This window comes from Hypanus sabinus, chromosome 2 (genome assembly GCF_030144855.1).
Source record: "Hypanus sabinus isolate sHypSab1 chromosome 2, sHypSab1.hap1, whole genome shotgun sequence".
NCBI lineage: Eukaryota > Metazoa > Chordata > Chondrichthyes > Myliobatiformes > Dasyatidae > Hypanus > Hypanus sabinus.
The window spans coordinates 108,296,551-108,322,934 of NC_082707.1; the positions used below are offsets into that span (position 1 = coordinate 108,296,551).

The following is a 26,384-nucleotide window of genomic DNA, read 5'->3' on the forward strand; positions in this document are numbered from 1 at the left end:
TGTGTTTGACCTTTATCCCTCTAAACCTTTCCTATTCATTGTGGTTGTACCCACTTGTACCACTTCCTCTGGCAGCTCATTCCACCCTATGTGTGAAAAAGTTGCCTCTTTAAAATGTGACCAGCTGATTGAAATATTTGCCTCAGAGGGTGAAGATTGGGAAAGGAAAATGTTGAAAGATTGAGAGAAGAGGCATCCAGCTCTTAATGATGAAACTCTTCAGTGAACTGAAGGTGCTTGGAAGTTACTCTGTTAGTCCCTGTAAGGTTTGGGGAAAATACCACAACAACATAAAAGGTTTGAGTTGAAAGGTGAAAGATTGAAGGGAAAACATCTTCACTCAGAGGGTGGCATGAATGAGAAACCCGCTGCCTGATACACAAGGTGATAAGAGGCACAGGCAGAGTGGACAGCTAGAGATCTTTTCCCATGGTGGAAATGCTGATATAATGGGCTATAACTTTAAGGTGTTGAGAGGAAGATGCAGGCAGATATTGAGAAAAGCTTTTTACACAGGCATGAGTGGTGGTGGAGACAGATACATTAGGAACATTTAAGAGACTCCTAGATAGGCACATGGGTGGTTATGTGGGAGGTAAGGATTAGATTGATCTTTGAGTAGGTTAAAGGGCTGGTACAACATTGTGGGCTGAGTGGCTTAGGCCATGCTGTACTATGCTATGTTTGATGCAAATCTTTCCTCTCTCATCTTAAACCTGTGTCCTTTAGACAGAGTCTCCTACGCTGAAAAAAGACTGTGTCTGTCTACTTTATCCATACCACACAATTTTATAAACCTCTATAAAGTCTCCTGTCAGCCTCCTGTGTTCTGGGGGAAAAGTTTCTACCTAACTCACACTCTCCTGATGCAGTGATGTCCTCATGAATTTTATTGTACTCTTTCCAGTTTAATGGCATCCTTCTTAACACAAATTTCAATGACTCTGTGTATTCGTTGAGGCCCTTACTCCTCACAGGCACCCTATTGGTTCTTTCCAGTATCTGAGCTCAGGCAAACTCCTGGCTTGAAGAGGCACCATCTTTGGACCTTATTGTTGTGGGGCAGTGGATCCTGTTGGCAGTCATGGAAGCTGGGAGCAGTGTAGGCATTACAGCCTCTTTCATCAGCCCACTGCCTTGTCCCTGGTTCAGGCACTGAACTCCCAGCCACTGACCCTGCTGAAACACTTGGGCTAATTTGATAGAGATAGAGGGTTGGGAGATTTCCTGCATCAGCCAAACAAAGCCCAGGGTTGTTGTTTGATTCCATTGTCACATGATCTTCCCCAGTCACCGAGGACCGGCTGGTCTTCCTCAAGGCAGAGTGGATAATGGTACTGTCTCTCAGCCAGTAAGGTGGGTACAACATCAGTCGTGCAATTGGGCTGAATGTGGTTTACATTCTGACAGAAAGAAGAGGACAGTGGACCATTATTAATGTGGGAAGTTTAGACGTTCAGAGGTACACTAGTCACTAAGAACAAATGGTGGGTCTGTTGTCCTTCATTGCAGAAGTGTTGTATTTTTGTCAGTTAAAGCAAAGCAGGGTTTCAACAGTGAATTCAAAGGTCTGGGGGAGTGTGGTAGATCAGAGTGATGGAAGGGTACATGTACAGTATATAGTCCACAAAAATAGTAAACAGGGGTGAAGCATTTAGCATGAGCACTGAGCAACAGGAGCTGGGGTATCATGTTCCATCTGTAGAAGGTGGAGAGGACCAAACACAGAATGACACGGAGTTTGAAACGGTGTATTACTACCATTGGGGAGGAGACTACAGACTTCACAACACTTCAAGAAGCACCTTTCAAGCTATTTGATTGATGCTCTATCAATAACTCCAAAAGACTGGAAGTAGAGTAAATACTGAAAGGCTTTTATTAGCAGTAAAACAGAGCAAGTCCATGCTGGATAACCGCCCTGGACTGTGGGAGGAGCAGTAACGCATTCCAGGGGTCTGTGGGAGGAGCTACAGGAGCAGTCAGCAGAGGGGCGTGTCCAGACAGATATACATGGTTCACCACATGCGTATTTTGCGATTTATTTTGGTGTCTCATAATAATTTTTATGCCTTGCATTGTACTGCTGCTGTAAAAAACATTTCAATGATAATAAACCTGATTCTGATTCAGATGTACCAGGACTAGAAGGTTTGAGACTCGGGGAGACTGGATAGCGCAGGACTCAGCAGTGAAGATTCAGCAAATGGTTCCTGAGCTGCTGAGGCTGTTGAATGAGGAGATGTTAGTTTGACTGGCCCTGTAGTTTTTTAAAGTGTGGTAAGCCATGTATATAGGTTGTAACTGGGTTATCTGTCTGGACATGCCTGGACACGGCCCTCTGCCTTCTGCTCCTGTGGCTCCTCCCACAGACTCTTGTATAAAGGCCATTGTCTTACTGCTTCTCCAGGACAGACATACAGCATGGATGTGGATTCATTTTACAGTTAATGAAAGCCTTTCAGTATTTACTCTACTTCCAGTGTTTTGGAGTAATTGATAGTGCATCATAAAGTAAAGGTTATTATAACAGTTAAGATTGTTGCAGAAGTAGACAAACAGGATGCATGGTCTAGTACAGTGGGTGACAGTCTCAGGATACAGGTAAAGTGAATTTCTTTACCCAACGGCCGCTGAATGTGTGGAACTCTTCCTACATTTGGCTGTGGAAGCTGAATAGGCAGATTTCTAGGAGCAAAAGGCTTTGGAGGATGGTTGTGCAAAGAGCATGGGATGATGCACTTCAATCTGTTGAACAGCGGAACAGACTCAGCTGCATGGCCTACTTGTGCTCTAGTCAGTGTGTTTCTGTGGACAGTGGATGATCCTCATTTACAATCCCTCGTTCTGAAATTTTTTGTTAATTTTTCAAAGTAAATTTTACCTCCTTACCTCAGATTGGTTTCCAGTGGTGGATGTGTCATCAGAGAGTGTCCTGACCTCTCTCCCACACCTTGTCCTGCACCCTGGCACGAGGATACTGCTCCATTGTTTATAGGGCTGTTTGCTGAGCCTGCAGTTGACATTATCAGTGCACACCTGAGCATTGTTTCTGCCGAGAGTCCGCATTTATATTGGTCCCGACTTGCTGTTCTCATCACACTGGTCATTGGACTCTGCTGGGTCCCTGCTGACCAGATAGCTGGGTGATCTCTGCTGATTTGTATCCCTGGTTATCAGTCATTGTGAACGTTAACACTCTATTGTGTACTCTATGGCTTCTTGAATGGTGACAAAATGTTTGCGACCTATCCTTCAGGCTCAATGAACACCCCAAGATACCAATCTCCTCTTTCATTTCAAACTGCTCCATTGATTTAATGAATGCTAGAGATAGTGGAAACAATTCCAAATGAAAGACTTGCAGTCCAAACTGGTATTAAAAAGGCAAAGGACACCATCAAAGAACAGTCCTCAGGACAATACCTGTCGTCCACAAGTTGTGCTGCTATGATGAAGTCTCCTTCCTACCCCAGCAATGTATACAGGTTTCTGCCTGCCCAGAGTCAGTGAGAAGTAGAACATTTCACAATCCCATTCAAACAGGCCCATGTTTATTGGATTATGTGTCTGTCTGAAATGCTCAGGTACGGGTGTTGTCCAGATGGACTGACGTCTGCAAGAGGGTTTAACCAGCTCGGGTGTCCGAGGCATCCAACTGATGATCTTCTTGATGAAGGTGAACTGATCTCTGTGAGTATTGAGCACATATTCCACTGTAAAGCCATTACACTGAGCAAATCTTCCACTGTAAAGCCATTACACTGAGCAAATCTTCCACTGTAAAGCCATTACACAGAGCAAATCTTCCACAGTAAAGCCATTACACTGAGCAAATCTTCCACTATAAAGCCATTACACTGAGCACATCTTCCACTATAAAGCCATTACACTGAGCACATCTTCCACTATAAAGCCATTACACTGAGCACATCTTCCACTATAAAGCCATTACACAGCAAATCTTCCACGATAAAGCCATTACACTGAGCAAATCTTCCACTATAAAGCCATTACACTGAACAAATCTTCCACTGTAAAGCCGTTACACTGAGCACATCTTCCACTGTAAAGTCGTTACACTGAGCACATCTTCCACTGTAAAGCCGTTACACTGAGCACATCTTCCACTATAAAGCCATTACACTGAGCACATCTTCCACTATAAAGCCATTACACTGAGCACATCTTCCAGTATAAAGCCATTACACTGAGCATGTCTTCCTCTGTAAAGCCATTACCATATATAACCATATAACAATCACAGCACGGAAACAGGCCATCTCGGCCCTCCTAGTCCATGCCACTCTTAATCTCACCTAGTCCCACCTACCCGCACTCAGCCCATAACCCTCCAGTCCTTTCCTGTCCATATACCTATCCAATTTTACCTTAAATGACATAACTGAACTGGCCTCTACTACTTCTACAGGAAGCTCATTCCACACAGCTATCACTCTCTGAGTAAAGAAATACCCCCTTGTGTTTCCCTTAAACTTCTACCCCCTAACTCTCAAATCATGTCCTCTCGTTTGAATCTCCCCTACTCTCAATGGAAACAGCCTATTCATGTCAACTCTATCTATCCTTCTCAAAATTTTAAATACCTCGATCAAATCCCCCCTCAACATTCTGCACTCCAATGAATAGAGACCTAACTTGTTCAACCTTTCTCTGTAACTTAAGTGCTGAAACCCAGGTAACATCCTAGTAAATCATCTCTGCACTCTCTCTAATTTATTGAAATCTTTCCTATAATTCGGTGACCAGAACCATACATAATATTCCAAATTTAGCCTTACCAATGCCTTGTACAATTTCAACATTACATCCCAACTTCTGTACTCAATGCTCTGATTTATAAAGGCCAGCTTTCCAAAAGCCTTCTTCACCACCCTATCTACATGAGACTTCACCTTCAGGGAACTATGCACTGTTATTCCTAGATCTCTCTGTTCCACTGCATTCCTCAATGCCCTACCATTTACCCTGTATGTTCTATTTGGATTGTTCCTGCCAAAATGTAGAACCTCGCACTTCTCAGCATTAAACTCCATCTGCCAATGTTCAGCCCATTCTTCTAACCGGCATAAATCTCCCTGCAAGCTTTGAAAACCCACCTCATTATCCACAACACCTCCTACCTTGGTATCATCGGCATACTTACTAATCCGATTTACCACCCCATCATCCAGATCATTTATGTATATTACAAACAACATTGGGCCCAAAACAGATCCCTGAGGCACCCCACTGGTCACCGGCCTCTATTCCAATAAACAATTATCCACCACTACTCTGGCATCTCCCATCTAGCCACTGTTGAATCCATTTTATTACTCCAGCATTAATACCTAACAACTGAACCTTCTTAACTAACCTTCCATGTGGAACTTTGTCAAAGGCTTTGCTGAAGTCCATATAAACTACATCCACTACCTTACCCTCATCAACATTCCTCGTAACATTTTTGAATTCAAAAAATTCAATAAGGTTTATCAAACATGACCTTCCACGCACAAATCCATGCTGGCTACTCCTAATCCGATCCTGTCTATCCAGATAATTATAAATACTATCTCTAAGAATACTTTCCATTAAGTTACCCACCACTGATGTCAAACTGACAGGTCTATAATTGCTAGGCTTACTTCTAGAACCCTTTTTAAACAATGGAACCACATGAGCAATACGCCAATCCTCCGGCACAATCCCCGTTTCTAATGACATCTGAAAGATCTCCATCAGAGCTCCTGCTATCTCGACACAAACTTCCCTCAAGGTCATGGGGAAAATCCTGTCAGGACCCGGAGATTTATCCACTTTTAAATTTCTTAAAAGCGCTTCCACCTCTTTAATTGTCATAGGTTCCATAACTTCCTTACTTGTTTCCCACATCTTACACAATTTAATATCCTTCTCCTTAGTGAATACCAAAGAGAAGAAATCATTCAAAATTTCTCTCATCTCCCTTGGCTCCACACATAGCTGACCACCCTGATTCTCTAAGGGACCAATTTTATCCCTCACTATCGTCTTGCTTTTAATATAACTATAGAAACCTTTCGGATTTACTTTCACCTTATTTGCCAAACCAACCTCGTATCTTCTTTTAGCTTTTCTAATCTCTTTCTTAAGATTCCTTTTACATTCTTTATACTCCTCGAGCAATTCCTTTACTCTATGCTGCCTATATCTATTGTAGACATCCCTCTTTTTCCGAACCAAGTTTCTAATATCCCTTGCAAACCATGGTGCTTTCAAACCTTTAACCTTTCCTTCAACCTAACAGGAAAGCCATTACACTGAGCACGTCTTCCTTTGTAAAGCCATTACACTGAGCACGTCTTACACTGTAAAGCCATTACACTGAGCATGTCTTACACAATAAAGCTGTTACACTGAGCACGTCTTCCTGTATAAAACCATTACACTGAGCACATCTTCCACTGTAAAGCCATTAAACTGAGCACATCTTGCACTGTAAAGCCGTTACACTGCACACATCTTCCACTGTAAAGCCGTTACCCTGAGCACATCTTCCATTATAAAGCCATTACACTGAGCACGTCTTCCACTGTAAAGCCGTTACATTGAGCACATCTTCCACTATAAAGCCATTACACTGAGCACGTCTTCCACTGTAAAGCCATTATACTGAGCATGTCTTACACAATAAAGCTGTTACACTGAGCACGTCTTCCTGTATAAAACCATTACACTGAGCACGTCTTCCACTGTAAAGCCATTACACTGAGCACATCTTCCTCTGTAAAGCCGTTACACTGAGCATGTCTTCCACTGTAAAGCCGTTAGACTGAGCACGTCTTCCTCTGTAAAGCCATTGCACTGAGCACATCTTCCACTGTAAAGACATTACACTGAGCACATCTTCCACAGTAAAGCCATTGTACTGAGCACGTCTTCCTCTGTAAAGCCGTTACACTGATCACGTGATGCACTGTAAAGCCATTACACTGAGCACATCTTCCAAAGTAAAGCCGTTACATTGAGCACATATTCCAGTGTAAAGCCGTTACACTGAGCAAATCTTCCTCTGTGAAGTCATTACACTGAGCACATCTTCCACTATAAAGCCAATACACTGAGCACATCTTGCACTATAAACCCGTTACACTGAGCATGTCTTAGACTGTAAAGCAATTAAACTGAGCATGTTTTACACAATAAAGCTGTTACACTGAGCACGTCTTCCTGTATAAAACCATTACACTGAGCACGTCTTCCACTATAAAGGCATTACACTGAGCACGTCTTCCACTGTAAAGCCATTACACTGAGCAAATCTTCCTCTGTAAAGCCGTTACACTGAGCATGTCTTCCACTGTAAAGCCGTTACACTGAGCACGTCATCCACTGTAAAGCCATTACTCTGAGCCCATCTTCCACTTTAAAGACATTACACTGAGCACGTCTTCCACTGTAAAGCCATTAGACTGAGCACATCTTCCACTGTAAAGCTATTACACTGAGCACATCTTCCACTATAAAGCCATTACACTAAGCACGTCTTCAACTGTAAAGCCATTACACTGAGCCTATCATCCACTGTAAAGCCATTACTCTGAGGAAATCTTCCACTGTAAAGCCGTTACATTGAGCAGATCTTCCACTGTAAAGCCATTACACTGGGCAAATCTTCCACTGTGAGGTTATTAGACTGAGCACATCTTCCACTATCAAGCCATTACACTGAGCATGTCTTACACAATAAAGCCGTTACACTGAGCATGTCTTCCTGTATAAAACCATTACACTGAGCACGTCTTCCACTGTAAAGCCATTACACTGAGCACATCTTCCACTGTAAAGCCATTACACTGAGCACATCTTCCACTGTAAAGCCGTTACACTGAGCACATCTTCCAAAGTAAAGCCGTTACATTGAGCACATATTCCAGTGTAAAGCCGTTACACTGAGCACATCTTCCACTGTAAAGCCATTACTGTGAGAACATCTTCCACTGTAAAGCCATTACTCTGAGGAAATCTTCCACTGTAAACCCATTACACTGAGCATGTCTTCCTCTGTAAAGCCGTTACACTAAGCACGTCTTCCTCTGTCAAGCCGTTTCGCTGAGCAAACCTTCCATTGTAAAGCCATTAAACTGTGCATATCTTCCACTGTAAAGCTATTACACTGAGCACATCTTCCACTGTAAAGCCATTACACTGAGCCCATCTTCCACTTTAAAGACATTACACTGAGCACGTCTTCCACTGTAAAGCCATTAGACTGAGCACATCTTCCACTGTAAAGCTATTACACTGAGCACATCTTCCACTATAAAGCCATTACACTAAGCACGTCTTCAACTGTAAAGCCATTACACTGAGCATGTCTTCCTCTGTAAAGCCGTTACACTGAGCATGTCTTCCACTGCAAAGCCATTACACTGAGCATATCTTCCATTATAAAGCCATTACATTGAGCACATCTTCCACTGTAAAGCCATTACACTGGGCAAATCTTCCGCTGTGAGGTTATTACACTGAGCACATCTTCCACTATCAAGCAAATACACTGAGCACATCTTCCACTATATAGCCGTTACACGGAGCACGTCTTCCACTGTAAAGCCATTACACTGAGCAAATCTTCCACTAGAAAGCCGTTATACTGAGCACGTCTTCCACTGTAAAGCCATTACACTGAGCACGTCTTCATGTAGAAAGCCATTTCACTGAGCACATCTTCCACTGTAAAGCCGTTACATTGAGCACATCTTCCACTGTAAAGCCATTACTGTGAGCACATCTTCCACTGTAAAGCCATTACTCTGAGGAAATCTTCCACTGTAAAGCCGTTACACTGAGCATGTCTTCCTCTGTAAAGCCATTACACTGAGCATGTCTTCCACTGTAAAGCAGTTACACTAAGCACGTCTTCCTCTGTCAAGCCGTTTCGCTGAGCAAATCTTCCACTGTAAAGCCATTACACTGTGCATATCTTCCACTGTAAAGCCATTACACTGAGCACATCTTCCACTGTAAAGCCATTACACTGAGCCCATCTTCCACTTTAAAGACATTACACTGAGCACGTCTTCCACTGTAAAGCCATTAGACTGAGCACATCTTCCACTGTAAAACTATTATACTGAGCACATCTTCCACTATAAAGCCATTACACTAAGCACGTCTTCAACTGTAAAGCCATTACACTGAGCATGTCTTCCACTGCAAAGCCATTACACTGAGCATATCTTCCATTATAAAGCCATTACATTGAGCACATCTTCCACTGTAAAGCCATTACACTGGGCAAATGTTCCGCTGTGAGGTTATTACACTGAGCACATCTTCCACTATCAAGCAAATACACTGAGCACATCTTCCACTATATAGCCGTTACACGGAGCACGTCTTCCACTGTAAAGCCATTACACTGAGCAAATCTTCCACTAGAAAGCCGTTACACTGAGCACGTGTTCCACTGTAAAGCCATTACACTGAGCACATCTTCCACTGTAAAGCCATTACACTGAGCCCATCTTCCACTGTAACGCCGTTACATTGAGCACATCTTCCACTGCAAAGCCATTACACTGGGCAAATCTTCCGCTGTGAGGTTATTACACTGAGCACATCTTCCACTATCAAGCAAATACACTGAGCACATCTTCCACTATATAGCCGTTACACTGAGCACGTCTTCCACTGTAAAGCCATTACACTGAGCACTTCTTCCACTGTAAAGCCATTACACTGAACACATCTTCCACTATATAGCCGTTACACGGAGCACGTCTTCCACTGTAAAGCCATTACACTGAGCAAATCTTCCACTAGAAAGCCGTTATACTGAGCACGTCTTCCACTGTAAAGCCATTACACTGAGCACGTCTTCATGTAGAAAGCCATTTCACTGAGCACATCTTGCACTGTAAAGCCATTAAACTGAGCACATCTTCCAATTTGAAGCCATTACACTGAGCACGTCTTCCTCTGTAAAGCCGTTACACTGAGTACATCTTCCACTGTAAAGCTATTACACTGAGCACGTCTTCCTCTGTAAAGCCGTTTCACTGAGCACATCTTCCACTGTAAAGCCATTACACTGAGCACATCTTCCACTATAAAGCCATTACACTGAGCACGTCTTCCACTGTAAAGCCATTATACTGAGCATGTCTTCCTCTGTCTAGCCATTACAATGAGCAAATCTTCCGCTGTGAAGTCATTACACTGAGCTCATCTTCCACTATAAAGCCAATACACTGAGCACATCTTCCACTATAAAGCCGTTACACTGAGCACGTCTTACACTGTAAAGGCATTACACTGAGCACGCCTTCCACTGTAAAGCCATTACACTGAGCAAATCTTCCTCTGTAAAGCCGTTACACTGAGCATGACTTCCACTGTAAAGCCGTTACACTGAGCACGTCATCCACTGTAAAGCCATTACTCTGAGGAAATCTTCCACTGTAAAGCCATTATACTGAGCATGTCTTACACGATAAAGCTGTTACACTGAGCACGTCTTCCTGTATAAAACCATGACACTGAGCACGTCTTCCACTGTAAAGCCATTACACTGAGCACTTCTTCCACTGTAAAGCCATTACACCAAGCACCTCTTCCTCTGTCAAGCTGTTTCGCTGAGCAAATCTTCCACTGTAAAGCCGTTACATTGAGCAGATCTTCCACTGTAAAGCCATTACACTGGGCAAATCTTCCACTGTGAGGTTATTAGACTGAGCACATCTTCCACTATCAAGCCATTACACTGAGCATGTCTTACACAATAAAGCCGTTACACTGAGCATGTCTTACACAATAAAGCCGTTACACTGAGCATGTCTTACACAATAAAGCTGTTACACTGAGCACGTCTTCCTGTATAAAACCATTACACTGAGCACGTCTTCCACTGTAAAGCCATTACACTGAGCACATCTTCCAAAGTAAAGCCGTTACATTGAGCACATATTCCAGTGTAAAGCCGTTACACTGAGCAAATCTTCCTCTGTGAAGTCATTACACTGAGCACATCTTCCACTATAAAGCCAATACACTGAGCACATCTTGCACTATAAACCCGTTACACTGAGCATGTCTTAGACTGTAAAGCAATTAAACTGAGCATGTTTTACACAATAAAGCTGTTACACTGAGCACGTCTTCCTGTATAAAACCATTACACTGAGCACGTCTTCCACTATAAAGGCATTACACTGAGCACGTCTTCCACTGTAAAGCCATTACACTGAGCAAATCTTCCTCTGTAAAGCCGTTACACTGAGCATGTCTTCCACTGTAAAGCCGTTACACTGAGCACGTCATCCACTGTAAAGCCATTACTCTGAGCCCATCTTCCACTTTAAAGACATTACACTGAGCACGTCTTCCACTGTAAAGCCATTAGACTGAGCACATCTTCCACTGTAAAGCTATTACACTGAGCACATCTTCCACTATAAAGCCATTACACTAAGCACGTCTTCAACTGTAAAGCCATTACACTGAGCCTATCATCCACTGTAAAGCCATTACTCTGAGGAAATCTTCCACTGTAAAGCCGTTACATTGAGCAGATCTTCCACTGTAAAGCCATTACACTGGGCAAATCTTCCACTGTGAGGTTATTAGACTGAGCACATCTTCCACTATCAAGCCATTACACTGAGCTTGTCTTACACAATAAAGCCGTTACACTGAGCATGTCTTCCTGTATAAAACCATTACACTGAGCACGTCTTCCACTGTAAAGCCATTACACTGAGCACATCTTCCACTGTAAAGCCATTACACTGAGCACATCTTCCACTGTAAAGCCGTTACACTGAGCACATCTTCCACTGTAAAGCCATTACTGTGTGCACATCTTCCACTGTAAAGCCATTACACTGAGCACGTCCTCCACTGTAAAGCCATTACACTGAGCACGTCTTCCGCTGTAAAGCCGTTGCACTGAGCAGGTCTTCCACTGTAAAGCCATTACACTGAGCACGTCTTACACTGTAAAGCCATTACACTGAGCACGTCATCCTGTATAAAACCATTACACTGAGCAGGTCTTCGACTGTAAAGCCATTACACTGAGCACTTCATCAACTGTAAAGCCATTACACTGAGCACGTCTTCATGTAGAAAGCCATTTCACTGAGCACATGTTGCACTGTAAAGCCATTAAACTGAGCACATCTTCCAATTTAAAGCCATTACACTGAGCACGTCTTCCTCTGTAAAGCCGTTACACTGAGTACATCTTCCACTGTAAAGCTATTACACTGAGCACGTCTTCCTCTGTAAAGCCGTTTCACTGAGCACATCTTCCACTGTAAAGCCATTACACTGAGCACATCTTCCACTATAAAGCCATTACACTGAGCACGTCTTCCACTGTAAAGCCATTATACTGAGCATGTCTTCCTCTGTCTAGCCATTACAATGAGCAAATCTTCCGCTGTGAAGTCATTACACTGAGCTCATCTTCCACTATAAAGCCAATACACTGAGCACATCTTCCACTATAAAGCCGTTACACTGAGCACGTCTTACACTGTAAAGGCATTACACTGAGCACGCCTTCCACTGTAAAGCCATTACACTGAGCAAATCTTCCTCTGTAAAGCCGTTACACTGAGCATGACTTCCACTGTAAAGCCGTTACACTGAGCACGTCATCCAGTGTAAAGCCATTACTCTGAGGAAATCTTCCACTGTAAAGCCATTATACTGAGCATGTCTTACACGATAAAGCTGTTACACTGAGCACGTCTTCCTGTATAAAACCATGACACTGAGCACGTCTTCCACTGTAAAGCCATTACACTGAGCACTTCTTCCACTGTAAAGCCATTACACCAAGCACCTCTTCCTCTGTCAAGCTGTTTCGCTGAGCAAATCTTCCACTGTAAAGCCGTTACATTGAGCAGATCTTCCACTGTAAAGCCATTACACTGGGCAAATCTTCCACTGTGAGGTTATTAGACTGAGCACATCTTCCACTATCAAGCCATTACACTGAGCATGTCTTACACAATAAAGCCGTTACACTGAGCATGTCTTACACAATAAAGCTGTTACACTGAGCACGTCTTCCTGTATAAAACCATTACACTGAGCACGTCTTCCACTGTAAAGCCATTACACTGAGCACATCTTCCAAAGTAAAGCCGTTACATTGAGCACATATTCCAGTGTAAAGCCGTTACACTGAGCAAATCTTCCTCTGTGAAGTCATTACACTGAGCACATCTTCCACTATAAAGCCAATACACTGAGCACATCTTGCACTATAAACCCGTTACACTGAGCATGTCTTAGACTGTAAAGCAATTAAACTGAGCATGTTTTACACAATAAAGCTGTTACACTGAGCACGTCTTCCTGTATAAAACCATTACACTGAGCACGTCTTCCACTATAAAGGCATTACACTGAGCACGTCTTCCACTGTAAAGCCATTACACTGAGCAAATCTTCCTCTGTAAAGCCGTTACACTGAGCATGTCTTCCACTGTAAAGCCGTTACACTGAGCACGTCATCCACTGTAAAGCCATTACTCTGAGCCCATCTTCCACTTTAAAGACATTACACTGAGCACGTCTTCCACTGTAAAGCCATTAGACTGAGCACATCTTCCACTGTAAAGCTATTACACTGAGCACATCTTCCACTATAAAGCCATTACACTAAGCACGTCTTCAACTGTAAAGCCATTACACTGAGCCTATCATCCACTGTAAAGCCATTACTCTGAGGAAATCTTCCACTGTAAAGCCGTTACATTGAGCAGATCTTCCACTGTAAAGCCATTACACTGGGCAAATCTTCCACTGTGAGGTTATTAGACTGAGCACATCTTCCACTATCAAGCCATTACACTGAGCATGTCTTACACAATAAAGCCGTTACACTGAGCATGTCTTCCTGTATAAAACCATTACACTGAGCACGTCTTCCACTGTAAAGCCATTACACTGAGCACATCTTCCACTGTAAAGCCATTACACTGAGCACATCTTCCACTGTAAAGCCGTTACACTGAGCACATCTTCCACTGTAAAGCCATTACACTGAGCACATCTTCCACTGTAAAGCCGTTACATTGAGCACATCTTCCACTGTAAAGCCATTACTGTGAGAACATCTTCCACTGTAAAGCCATTACTCTGAGGAAATCTTCCACTGTAAACCCATTACACTGAGCATGTCTTCCTCTGTAAAGCCATTACACTGAGCATGTCTTCCACTGTAAAGCCGTTACACTAAGCACGTCTTCCTCTGTCAAGCCGTTTCGCTGAGCAAACCTTCCATTGTAAAGCCATTAAACTGTGCATATCTTCCACTGTAAAGCTATTACACTGAGCACATCTTCCACTGTAAAGCCATAACAATGAGCCCATCTTCCACTTTAAAGACATTACACTGAGCACGTCTTCCACTGTAAAGCCATTAGACTGAGCACATCTTCCACTGTAAAGCTATTACACTGAGCACATCTTCCACTATAAAGCCATTACACTAAGCACGTCTTCAACTGTAAAGCCATTACACTGAGCATGTCTTCCTCTGTAAAGCCGTTACACTGAGCATGTCTTCCACTGCAAAGCCATTACACTGAGCATATCTTCCATTATAAAGCCATTACATTGAGCACATCTTCCACTGTAAAGCCATTACACTGGGCAAATCTTCCGCTGTGAGGTTATTACACTGAGCACATCTTCCACTATCAAGCAAATACACTGAGCACATCTTCCACTATATAGCCGTTACACGGAGCACGTCTTCCACTGTAAAGCCATTACACTGAGCAAATCTTCCACTAGAAAGCCGTTATACTGAGCACGTCTTCCACTGTAAAGCCATTACACTGAGCACGTCTTCATGTAGAAAGCAATTTCACTGAGCACATCTTCCACTGTAAAGCCGTTACATTGAGCACATCTTCCACTGTAAAGCCATTACTGTGAGCACATCTTCCACTGTAAAGCCATTACTCTGAGGAAATCTTCCACTGTAAAGCCGTTACACTGAGCATGTCTTCCTCTGTAAAGCCATTACACTGAGCATGTCTTCCACTGTAAAGCCGTTACACTAAGCACGTCTTCCTCTGTCAAGCCGTTTCGCTGAGCAAATCTTCCACTGTAAAGCCATTACACTGTGCATATCTTCCACTGTAAAGCCATTACACTGAGCACATCTTCCACTGTAAAGCCATTACACTGAGCCCATCTTCCACTTTAAAGCCATTACACTAAGCACGTCTTCAACTGTAAAGCCATTACACTGAGCATGTCTTCCACTGCAAAGCCATTACACTGAGCATATCTTCCATTATAAAGCCATTACATTGAGCACATCTTCCACTGTAAAGCCATTACACTGGGCAAATGTTCCGCTGTGAGGTTATTACACTGAGCACATCTTCCACTATCAAGCAAATACACTGAGCACATCTTCCACTATATAGCCGTTACACGGAGCACGTCTTCCACTGTAAAGCCATTACACTGAGCAAATCTTCCACTAGAAAGCCGTTACACTGAGCACGTGTTCCACTGTAAAGCCATTACACTGAGCACATCTTCCACTGTAAAGCCATTACACTGAGCCCATCTTCCACTGTAACGCCGTTACATTGAGCACATCTTCCACTGCAAAGCCATTACACTGGGCAAATCTTCCGCTGTGAGGTTATTACACTGAGCACATCTTCCACTATCAAGCAAATACACTGAGCACATCTTCCACTATAAAGCCGTTACACGGAGCACGTCTTCCACTGTAAAGCCATTACACTGAGCAAATCTTCCACTAGAAAGCCGTTACACTGAGCACGTCTTCCACTGTAAAGCCATTACACTGAGCACATCTTCCACTATAAAGCCATTACACTGAGCACGTCTTACACTGTAAAGCCATTATACTGAGCATGTCTTACACAATAAAGCTTTTACACTGAGCACGTCTTCCTGTATAAAACCATGACACTGAGCACGTCTTCCACTGTAAAGCCATTACACTGAGCACTTCTTCCACTGTAAAGCCATTACACTGAACACATCTTCCACTGTAAAGCCGTTACACCAAGCACCTCATCCTCTGTCAAGCTGTTTCGCTGAGCAAATCTTCCACTGTAAAGCCGTTACATTGAGCAGATCTTCCACTGTAAAGCCATTACACTGGGCAAATCTTCCACTGTGAGGTTATTAGACTGAGCACATCTTCCACTATCAAGCCATTACACTGAGCATGTCTTACACAATAAAGCCGTTACACAGAGCATGTCTTACACAATAAAGCTGTTACACTGAGCACGTCTTCCTGTATAAAACCATTACACTGAGCACGGCTTCCACTGTAAAGCCATTACACTAAGCACGTCTTCAACTGTAAAGCCATTACACTGAGCATGTCTTCCACTGCAAAGCCATTACACTGAGCATATCTTCCATTATAAAGCCATTACATTGAGCACATCTTCCACTGTAAAGCCATTACACTGGGCAAATGTTCCGTTGTGAGGTTATTACACTGAGCACATCTTCCACTATCAAGCAAATACACTGAGCACATCTTCCACTATATAGCCGTTACACTGAGCACGTCTTCCACTGTAAAGCCATTACACTGAGCACTTCTTCCACTGTAAAGCCATTACACTGAACACATCTTCCACTGTAAAGCCGTTACACCAAGCACCTCATCCTCTGTCAAGCTGTTTCGCTGAGCAAATCTTCCACTGTAAAGCCGTTACATTGAGCAGATCTTCCACTGTAAAGCCATTACACTGGGCAAATCTTCCACTGTGAGGTTATTAGACTGAGCACATCTTCCACTATCAAGCCATTACACTGAGCATGTCTTACACAATAAAGCCGTTACACTGAGCATGTCTTACACAATAAAGCTGTTACACTGAGCACGTCTTCCTGTATAAAACCATTACACTGAGCACGGCTTCCACTGTAAAGCCATTAGACTGAGCACATCTTCCACTGTAAAGCTATTATACTGAGCACATCTTCCACTATAAAGCCATTACACTAAGCACGTCTTCAACTGTAAAGCCATTACACTGAGCATGTCTTCCACTGCAAAGCCATTACACTGAGCATATCTTCCATTATAAAGCCATTACATTGAGCACATCTTCCACTGTAAAGCCATTACACTGGGCAAATCTTCCACTGTGAGGTTATTAGACTGAGCACATCTTCCACTATCAAGCCATTACACTGAGCATGTCTTACACAATAAAGCCGTTACACTGAGCATGTCTTACACAATAAAGCTGTTACACTGAGCACGTCTTCCTGTATAAAACCATTACACTGAGCACGGCTTCCACTGTAAAGCCATTACACTAAGCACGTCTTCAACTGTAAAGCCATTACACTGAGCATGTCTTCCACTGCAAAGCCATTACACTGAGCATATCTTCCATTATAAAGCCATTACATTGAGCACATCTTCCACTGTAAAGCCATTACACTGGGCAAATGTTCCGTTGTGAGGTTATTACACTGAGCACATCTTCCACTATCAAGCAAATACACTGAGCACATCTTCCACTATATAGCCGTTACACTGAGCACGTCTTCCACTGTAAAGCCATTACACTGAGCACTTCTTCCACTGTAAAGCCATTACACTGAACACATCTTCCACTGTAAAGCCGTTACACCAAGCACCTCATCCTCTGTCAAGCTGTTTCGCTGAGCAAATCTTCCACTGTAAAGCCGTTACATTGAGCAGATCTTCCACTGTAAAGCCATTACACTGGGCAAATCTTCCACTGTGAGGTTATTAGACTGAGCACATCTTCCACTATCAAGCCATTACACTGAGCATGTCTTACACAATAAAGCCGTTACACTGAGCATGTCTTACACAATAAAGCTGTTACACTGAGCACGTCTTCCTGTATAAAACCATTACACTGAGCACGGCTTCCACTGTAAAGCCATTAGACTGAGCACATCTTCCACTGTAAAGCTATTATACTGAGCACATCTTCCACTATAAAGCCATTACACTAAGCACGTCTTCAACTGTAAAGCCATTACACTGAGCATGTCTTCCACTGCAAAGCCATTACACTGAGCATATCTTCCATTATAAAGCCATTACATTGAGCACATCTTCCACTGTAAAGCCATTACACTGGGCAAATGTTCCGTTGTGAGGTTATTACACTGAGCACATCTTCCACTATCAAGCAAATACACTGAGCACATCTTCCACTATATAGCCGTTACACTGAGCACGTGTTCCACTGTAAAGCCATTACACTGAGCACATCTTCCACTGTAAAGCCATTACACTGAGCCCATCTTCCACTGTAACGCCGTTACATTGAGCACATCTTCCACTGTAAAGCCATTACACTGGGCAAATCTTCCGCTGTGAGGTTATTACACTGAGCACATCTTCCACTATCAAGCAAATACACTGAGCACATCTTCCACTATAAAACCGTTACACTGAGCACGTCTTCCACTGTAAAGCCATTACACTGAGCACATCTTCCACTATAAAGCCATTACACTGAGCACGTCTTACACTGTAAAGCCATTATACTGAGCATGTCTTACACAATAAAGCTGTTACACTGAGCACGTCTTACACTGTAAAGCCATTATACTGAGCATGTCATACACAATAAAGCTGTTACACTGAGCACGTCTTTCTGTAATAAACCATTACACAGAGCACGTCATCCACTGTAAAGCCATTACACTGAGCACGTCTTCCACTGTAAAGCCATTACACTGAGCATATCTTCCACTGTAAAGCCATTACACTGAGCACATCTTCCACTGTAAAGCCATTACACTGAGCCCATCTTCCACTTTAAAGACATTACACTGAGCACGTCTTCCACTGTAAAGCCATTAGACTGAGCACATCTTCCACTGTAAAGCTATTACACTGAGCACATCTTCCACTATAAAGCCGTTACACTGAGCACGTCTTACACTGTAAAGGCATTACACTGGGCAAATCTTCCACTGTGAGGTTATTAGACTGAGCACATCTTCCACTATCAAGCCATTACACTGAGCATGTCTTACACAATAAAGCCGTTACACTGAGCATGTCTTACACAATAAAGCTGTTACACTGAGCACGTCTTCCTGTATAAAACCATTACACTGAGCACGGCTTCCACTGTAAAGCCATTAGACTGAGCACATCTTCCACTGTAAAGCTATTATACTGAGCACATCTTCCACTATAAAGCCATTACACTAAGCACGTCTTCAACTGTAAAGCCATTACACTGAGCATGTCTTCCACTGCAAAGCCATTACACTGAGCATATCTTCCATTATAAAGCCATTACATTGAGCACATCTTCCACTGTAAAGCCATTACACTGGGCAAATGTTCCGTTGTGAGGTTATTACACTGAGCACATCTTCCACTATCAAGCAAATACACTGAGCACATCTTCCACTATATAGCCGTTACACTGAGCACGTGTTCCACTGTAAAGCCATTACACTGAGCACATCTTCCACTGTAAAGCCATTACACTGAGCCCATCTTCCACTGTAACGCCGTTACATTGAGCACATCTTCCACTGTAAAGCCATTACACTGGGCAAATCTTCCGCTGTGAGGTTATTACACTGAGCACATCTTCCACTATCAAGCAAATACACTGAGCACATCTTCCACTATAAAACCGTTACACTGAGCACGTCTTCCACTGTAAAGCCATTACACTGAGCACATCTTCCACTATAAAGCCATTACACTGAGCACGTCTTACACTGTAAAGCCATTATACTGAGCATGTCTTACACAATAAAGCTGTTACACTGAGCACGTCTTACACTGTAAAGCCATTATACTGAGCATGTCATACACAATAAAGCTGTTACACTGAGCACGTCTTTCTGTAATAAACCATTACACAGAGCACGTCATCCACTGTAAAGCCATTACACTGAGCACGTCTTCCACTGTAAAGCCATTACACTGAGCATATCTTCCACTGTAAAGCCATTACACTGAGCACATCTTCCACTGTAAAGCCATTACACTGAGCCCATCTTCCACTTTAAAGACATTACACTGAGCACGTCTTCCACTGTAAAGCCATTAGACTGAGCACATCTTCCACTGTAAAGCTATTACACTGAGCACATCTTCCACTATAAAGCCGTTACACTGAGCACGTCTTACACTGTAAAGGCATTACACTGAGCACGCCTTCCACTGTAAAGCCATTACACTGAGCAAATCTTCCTCTGTAAAGCCGTTACACTGAGCATGTCTTCCACTGTAAAGCCGTTACACTGAGCACGTCATCCACTGTAAAGCCATTACTCTGAGGAAATCTTCCACTGTAAAGCCATTATACTGAGCATGTCATACACGATAAAGCTTTTACACTGAGCACGTCTTCCTGTATAAAACCATGACACTGAGCACGTCTTCCACTGTAAAGCCATTACACTGAGCACATCTTCCACTGTAAAGCCATTACACTGAGCACATCTTCCACTGTAAAGCCGTTACATTGAGCACATCTTCCACTGTAAAGCCATTACTGTGAGCACATCTTCCACTGTAAAGCCATTACTCTGAGGAAATCTTCCACTGTAAAGCCGTTACACTGAGCATGTCTTCCTCTGTAAAGCCATTACACTGAGCATGTCTTCCACTGTAAAGCCGTTACACTAAGCACGTCTTCCTCTGTCAAGCCGTTTCGCTGAGCAAATCTTCCACTGTAAAGCCATTACACTGTGCATATCTTCCACTGTAAAGCCATTACACTGAGCACATCTTCCACTGTAAAGCCATTACACTGACCCATCTTCCACTTTAAAGACATTACACTGAGCACGTCTTCAACTGTAATGCCATTACACTGAGCATGTCTTCCACTGCAAAGCCATTACACTGAGCATATCTTCCATTATAAAGCCATTACATTGAGCACATCTTCCACTGTAAAGCCATTACACTGGGCAAATGTTCCGCTGTGAGGTTATTACACTGAGCACATCTTCCACTATCACGCAAATACACTGAGCACATCTTCCACTATATAGCCATTACACGGAGCACGTCTTCCACTGTAAAGCCATTACACTGAGCAAATCTTCCACTAGAAAGCCGTTACACTGAGCACGTGTTCCACTGTAAAGCCATTACACTGAGCACATCTTCCACTGTAAAGCCATTACACTGAGCCCATCTTCCACTGTAACGCCGTTACATTGAGCACATCTTCCACTGTAAAGCCATTACACTGGGCAAATCTTCCGCTGTGAGGTTATTACACTGAGCACATCTTCCACTATCAAGCAAATACACTGAGCACATCTTCCACTATAAAGCCGTTACACGGAGCACGTCTTGCACTGTAAAGTCATTACACTGAGCAAATCTTCCACTAGAAAGCCATTACACTGAGCACGTCTAACACTGTAAAGCCATTATACTGAGCATGTCTTACACAATAATGCTGTTACACTGAGCACGTCTTTCTGTATAAAACCATTACGCAGAGCACGTCATCCACTGTAAAGCCATTACACTGAGCACGTCTTCCACTGTAAAGCCATTACACTGAGCATATCTTCCACTGTAAAGCCATTACACTGAGCACATCTTCCACTGTAAAGCCATTACACTGAGCCCATCGTCCACTTTAAAGACATTACACTGAGCACGTCTTCCACTCTATAGCCATTAGACTGAGCACATCTTCCACTGTAAAGCTATTACACTGAGCACATCTTCCACTATAAAGCCGTTACACTGAGCACGTCTTACACTGTAAAGGCATTACACTGAGCACGCCTTCCACTGTAAAGCCATTACACTGAGCAAATCTTCCTCTGTAAAGCCGTTACACTGAGCATGTCTTCCACTGTAAAGCCGTTACACTGAGCACGTCATCCACTGTAAAGCCATTACTCTGAGGAAATCTTCCACTGTAAAGCCATTATACTGAGCATTTCTTACACGATAAAGCTTTTACACTGAGCACGTCTTCCTGTATAAAACCATGACACTGAGCACGTCTTCCACTGTAAAGCCATTACACTGAGCAATTCTTCCACTGTAAAGCCATTACACTGAACACATCTTCCACTGTAAAGCCGTTACACCAAGCATCTCTTCCTCTGTCAAGCTGTTTCGCTGAGCAAATCTTCCACTGTAAAGCCGTTACATTGAGCAGATCTTCCACTGTAAAGCCATTACACTGGGCAAATCTTCCACTGTGAGGTTATTAGACTGAGCACATCTTCCACTATCAAGCCATTACACTGAGCATGTCTTACACAATAAAGCCGTTACACTGAGCATGTCTTACACAATAAAGCTGTTACACTGAGCACGTCTTCCTGTATAAAACCATTACACTGAGCACGTCTTCCACTGTAAAGCCATTACACTGAGCACATCTTCCACTGTAAAGCCATTACACTGAGCACATCTTCCACTGTAAAGCCGTTACATTGAGCACATCTTCCACTGTAAAGCCATTACTGTGAGCACATCTTCCACTGTAAAGCCATTACTGTGAGCACATCTTCCACTGTAAAGCCATTACTCTGAGGAAATCTTCCACTGTAAAGCCGTTACACTGAGCATGTCTTCCTCTGTAAAGCCATTACACTGAGCATGTCTTCCACTGTAAAGCCGTTACACTAAGCACGTCTTCCTCTGTCAAGCCGTTTCGCTGAGCAAATCTTCCACTGTAAAGCCATTACACTGAGCACATCTTCCACTGTAAAGCCATTACACTGAGCCCATCTTCCACTTTAAAGACATTACACTGAGCACGTCTTCCACTGTAAAGCCATTAGACTGAGCACATCTTCCACTGTAAAGCTATTACACTGAGCACATCTTCCACTCTAAAGCCATTACACTAAGCACGTCTTCAACTGTAAAGCCATTCCACTGAGCATGTCTTCCACTGCAAAGCCATTACACTGAGCATATCTTCCATTATAAAGCCATTACATTGAGCACATCTTCCACTGTAAAGCCATTACACTGAGCAAATGTTCCGCTGTGAGGTTATTACACTGAGCACATCTTCCACTATCAAGCAAATACACTGAGCACATCTTCCACTATATAGCCGTTACACGGAGCACGTCTTCCACTGTAAAGCCGTTACACTGAGCACGTGTTCCACTGTAAAGCCATTACACTGAGCACATCTTTCACTGTAAAGCCATTACACTGAGCACATCTTCCACTGTAACGCCGTTACATTGAGCACATCTTCCACTGTAAAGCCATTACACTGGGCAAATCTTCCGCTGTGAGGTTATTACACTGAGCACATCTTCCACTATCAAGCAAATACACTGAGCACATCTTCCACTATAAAGTCGTTACACGGAGCACGTCTTCCACTGTAAAGCCATTACACTGAGCAAATCTTCCACTAGAAAGCCGTTACACTGAGCACGTCTTCCACTGTAAAGCCATTACACTGAGCCTATCATCCACTGTAAAGCCATTACTCTGAGGAAATCTTCCGCTGTAAAGCCTTTACACTGAGCACATCTTCCTGTAGTAAGCTATTACACTGACCACATCTTCCACTGTAAAGCTGTTACACTGAGCACGTCTTCCTTTGTAAATCCATTACACTGAGCACGTCTTACACTGTAAAGCCGTTACACTGAGCATGTCTTACACAATAAAGCTGTTACACTGAGCACGTCTTCCTGAATAAAACCATTACACTGAGCACGTCTTCCACTGTAAAGCCATTACACTGAGCACATCTTGCACTGTAAAGCCATTACACTGAGCACGTCCTCCACTGTAAAGCCATTACACTGAGCACGTCTTCCGCTGTAAAGCCGTTGCACTGAGCAGGTCTTCCACTGTAAAGCCATTACACTGAGCACGTCTTACACTGTAAAGCCATTACACTGAGCACGTCATCCTGTATAAAACCATTACACTGAGCAGGTCTTCGACTGTGAAGCCATTACACTGAGCACTTCATCAACTGTAAAGCCATTACACTGAGCACGTCTTCATGTAGAAAGCCATTTCACTGAGCACATCTTGCACTGTAAAGCCATTAAACTGAGCACATCTTCCAATTTAAAGCCATTACACTGAGCACGTCTTCCTCTGTAAAGCCGTTACACTGAGTACATCTTCCACTGTAAAGCTATTACACTGAGCAGGTCTTCCTCTGTAAAGCCGTTTCACTGAGCACATCTTCCACTGTAAAGCCATTACACTGAGCACATCTTCCACTGTAAAGCCGTTACATTGAGCACATCTTCCACTGTAAAGCCATTACTGTGAGCACATCTTCCACTGTAAAGCCATTACTCTGAGGAAATCTTCCACTGTAAAGCCGTTACACTGAGCATGTCTTCCTCTGTAAAGCCATTACACTGAGCATGTCTTCCACTGTAAAGCCGTTACACTAAGCACGTCTTCCTCTGTCAAGCCGTTTCGCTGAGCAAATCTTCCACTGTAAAGCCATTACACTGTGCATATCTTCCACTGTAAAGCCATTACACTGAGCACATCTTCCACTGTAAAGCCATTACACTGACCCATCTTCCACTTTAAAGACATTACACTGAGCACGTCTTCAACTGTAATGCCATTACACTGAGCATGTCTTCCACTGCAAAGCCATTACACTGAGCATATCTTCCATTATAAAGCCATTACATTGAGCACATCTTCCACTGTAAAGCCATTACACTGGGCAAATGTTCCGCTGTGAGGTTATTACACTGAGCACATCTTCCACTATCACGCAAATACACTGAGCACATCTTCCACTATATAGCCATTACACGGAGCACGTCTTCCACTGTAAAGCCATTACACTGAGCAAATCTTCCACTAGAAAGCCGTTACACTGAGCACGTGTTCCACTGTAAAGCCATTACACTGAGCACATCTTCCACTGTAAAGCCATTACACTGAGCCCATCTTCCACTGTAACGCCGTTACATTGAGCACATCTTCCACTGTAAAGCCATTACACTGGGCAAATCTTCCGCTGTGAGGTTATTACACTGAGCACATCTTCCACTATCAAGCAAATACACTGAGCACATCTTCCACTATAAAGCCGTTACACGGAGCACGTCTTGCACTGTAAAGTCATTACACTGAGCAAATCTTCCACTAGAAAGCCATTACACTGAGCACGTCTAACACTGTAAAGCCATTATACTGAGCATGTCTTACACAATAATGCTGTTACACTGAGCACGTCTTTCTGTATAAAACCATTACGCAGAGCACGTCATCCACTGTAAAGCCATTACACTGAGCACGTCTTCCACTGTAAAGCCATTACACTGAGCATATCTTCCACTGTAAAGCCATTACACTGAGCACATCTTCCACTGTAAAGCCATTACACTGAGCCCATCGTCCACTTTAAAGACATTACACTGAGCACGTCTTCCACTCTATAGCCATTAGACTGAGCACATCTTCCACTGTAAAGCTATTACACTGAGCACATCTTCCACTATAAAGCCGTTACACTGAGCACGTCTTACACTGTAAAGGCATTACACTGAGCACGCCTTCCACTGTAAAGCCATTACACTGAGCAAATCTTCCTCTGTAAAGCCGTTACACTGAGCATGTCTTCCACTGTAAAGCCGTTACACTGAGCACGTCATCCACTGTAAAGCCATTACTCTGAGGAAATCTTCCACTGTAAAGCCATTATACTGAGCATTTCTTACACGATAAAGCTTTTACACTGAGCACGTCTTCCTGTATAAAACCATGACACTGAGCACGTCTTCCACTGTAAAGCCATTACACTGAGCAATTCTTCCACTGTAAAGCCATTACACTGAACACATCTTCCACTGTAAAGCCGTTACACCAAGCATCTCTTCCTCTGTCAAGCTGTTTCGCTGAGCAAATCTTCCACTGTAAAGCCGTTACATTGAGCAGATCTTCCACTGTAAAGCCATTACACTGGGCAAATCTTCCACTGTGAGGTTATTAGACTGAGCACATCTTCCACTATCAAGCCATTACACTGAGCATGTCTTACACAATAAAGCCGTTACACTGAGCATGTCTTACACAATAAAGCTGTTACACTGAGCACGTCTTCCTGTATAAAACCATTACACTGAGCACGTCTTCCACTGTAAAGCCATTACACTGAGCACATCTTCCACTGTAAAGCCATTACACTGAGCACATCTTCCACTGTAAAGCCGTTACATTGAGCACATCTTCCACTGTAAAGCCATTACTGTGAGCACATCTTCCACTGTAAAGCCATTACTGTGAGCACATCTTCCACTGTAAAGCCATTACTCTGAGGAAATCTTCCACTGTAAAGCCGTTACACTGAGCATGTCTTCCTCTGTAAAGCCATTACACTGAGCATGTCTTCCAC

General features: G+C 43.2%; 1 protein-coding gene across 8 annotated transcripts in view; it reads left to right on the forward strand.

The window, feature by feature from the left end:
• Positions 1-26,384, forward strand: part of paplna (papilin a, proteoglycan-like sulfated glycoprotein) — a 610,770-nt gene that overhangs the window by 459,292 nt on the left and 125,094 nt on the right. For all 8 annotated transcript variants that reach the window (XM_059951694.1, XM_059951720.1, XM_059951737.1 and 5 more), the window contains one exon: positions 3,588-3,693. In XM_059951694.1, coding sequence (XP_059807677.1) covers positions 3,588-3,693 — 106 coding nt within the window. The remainder of the gene's footprint in view (positions 1-3,587; positions 3,694-26,384) is intronic.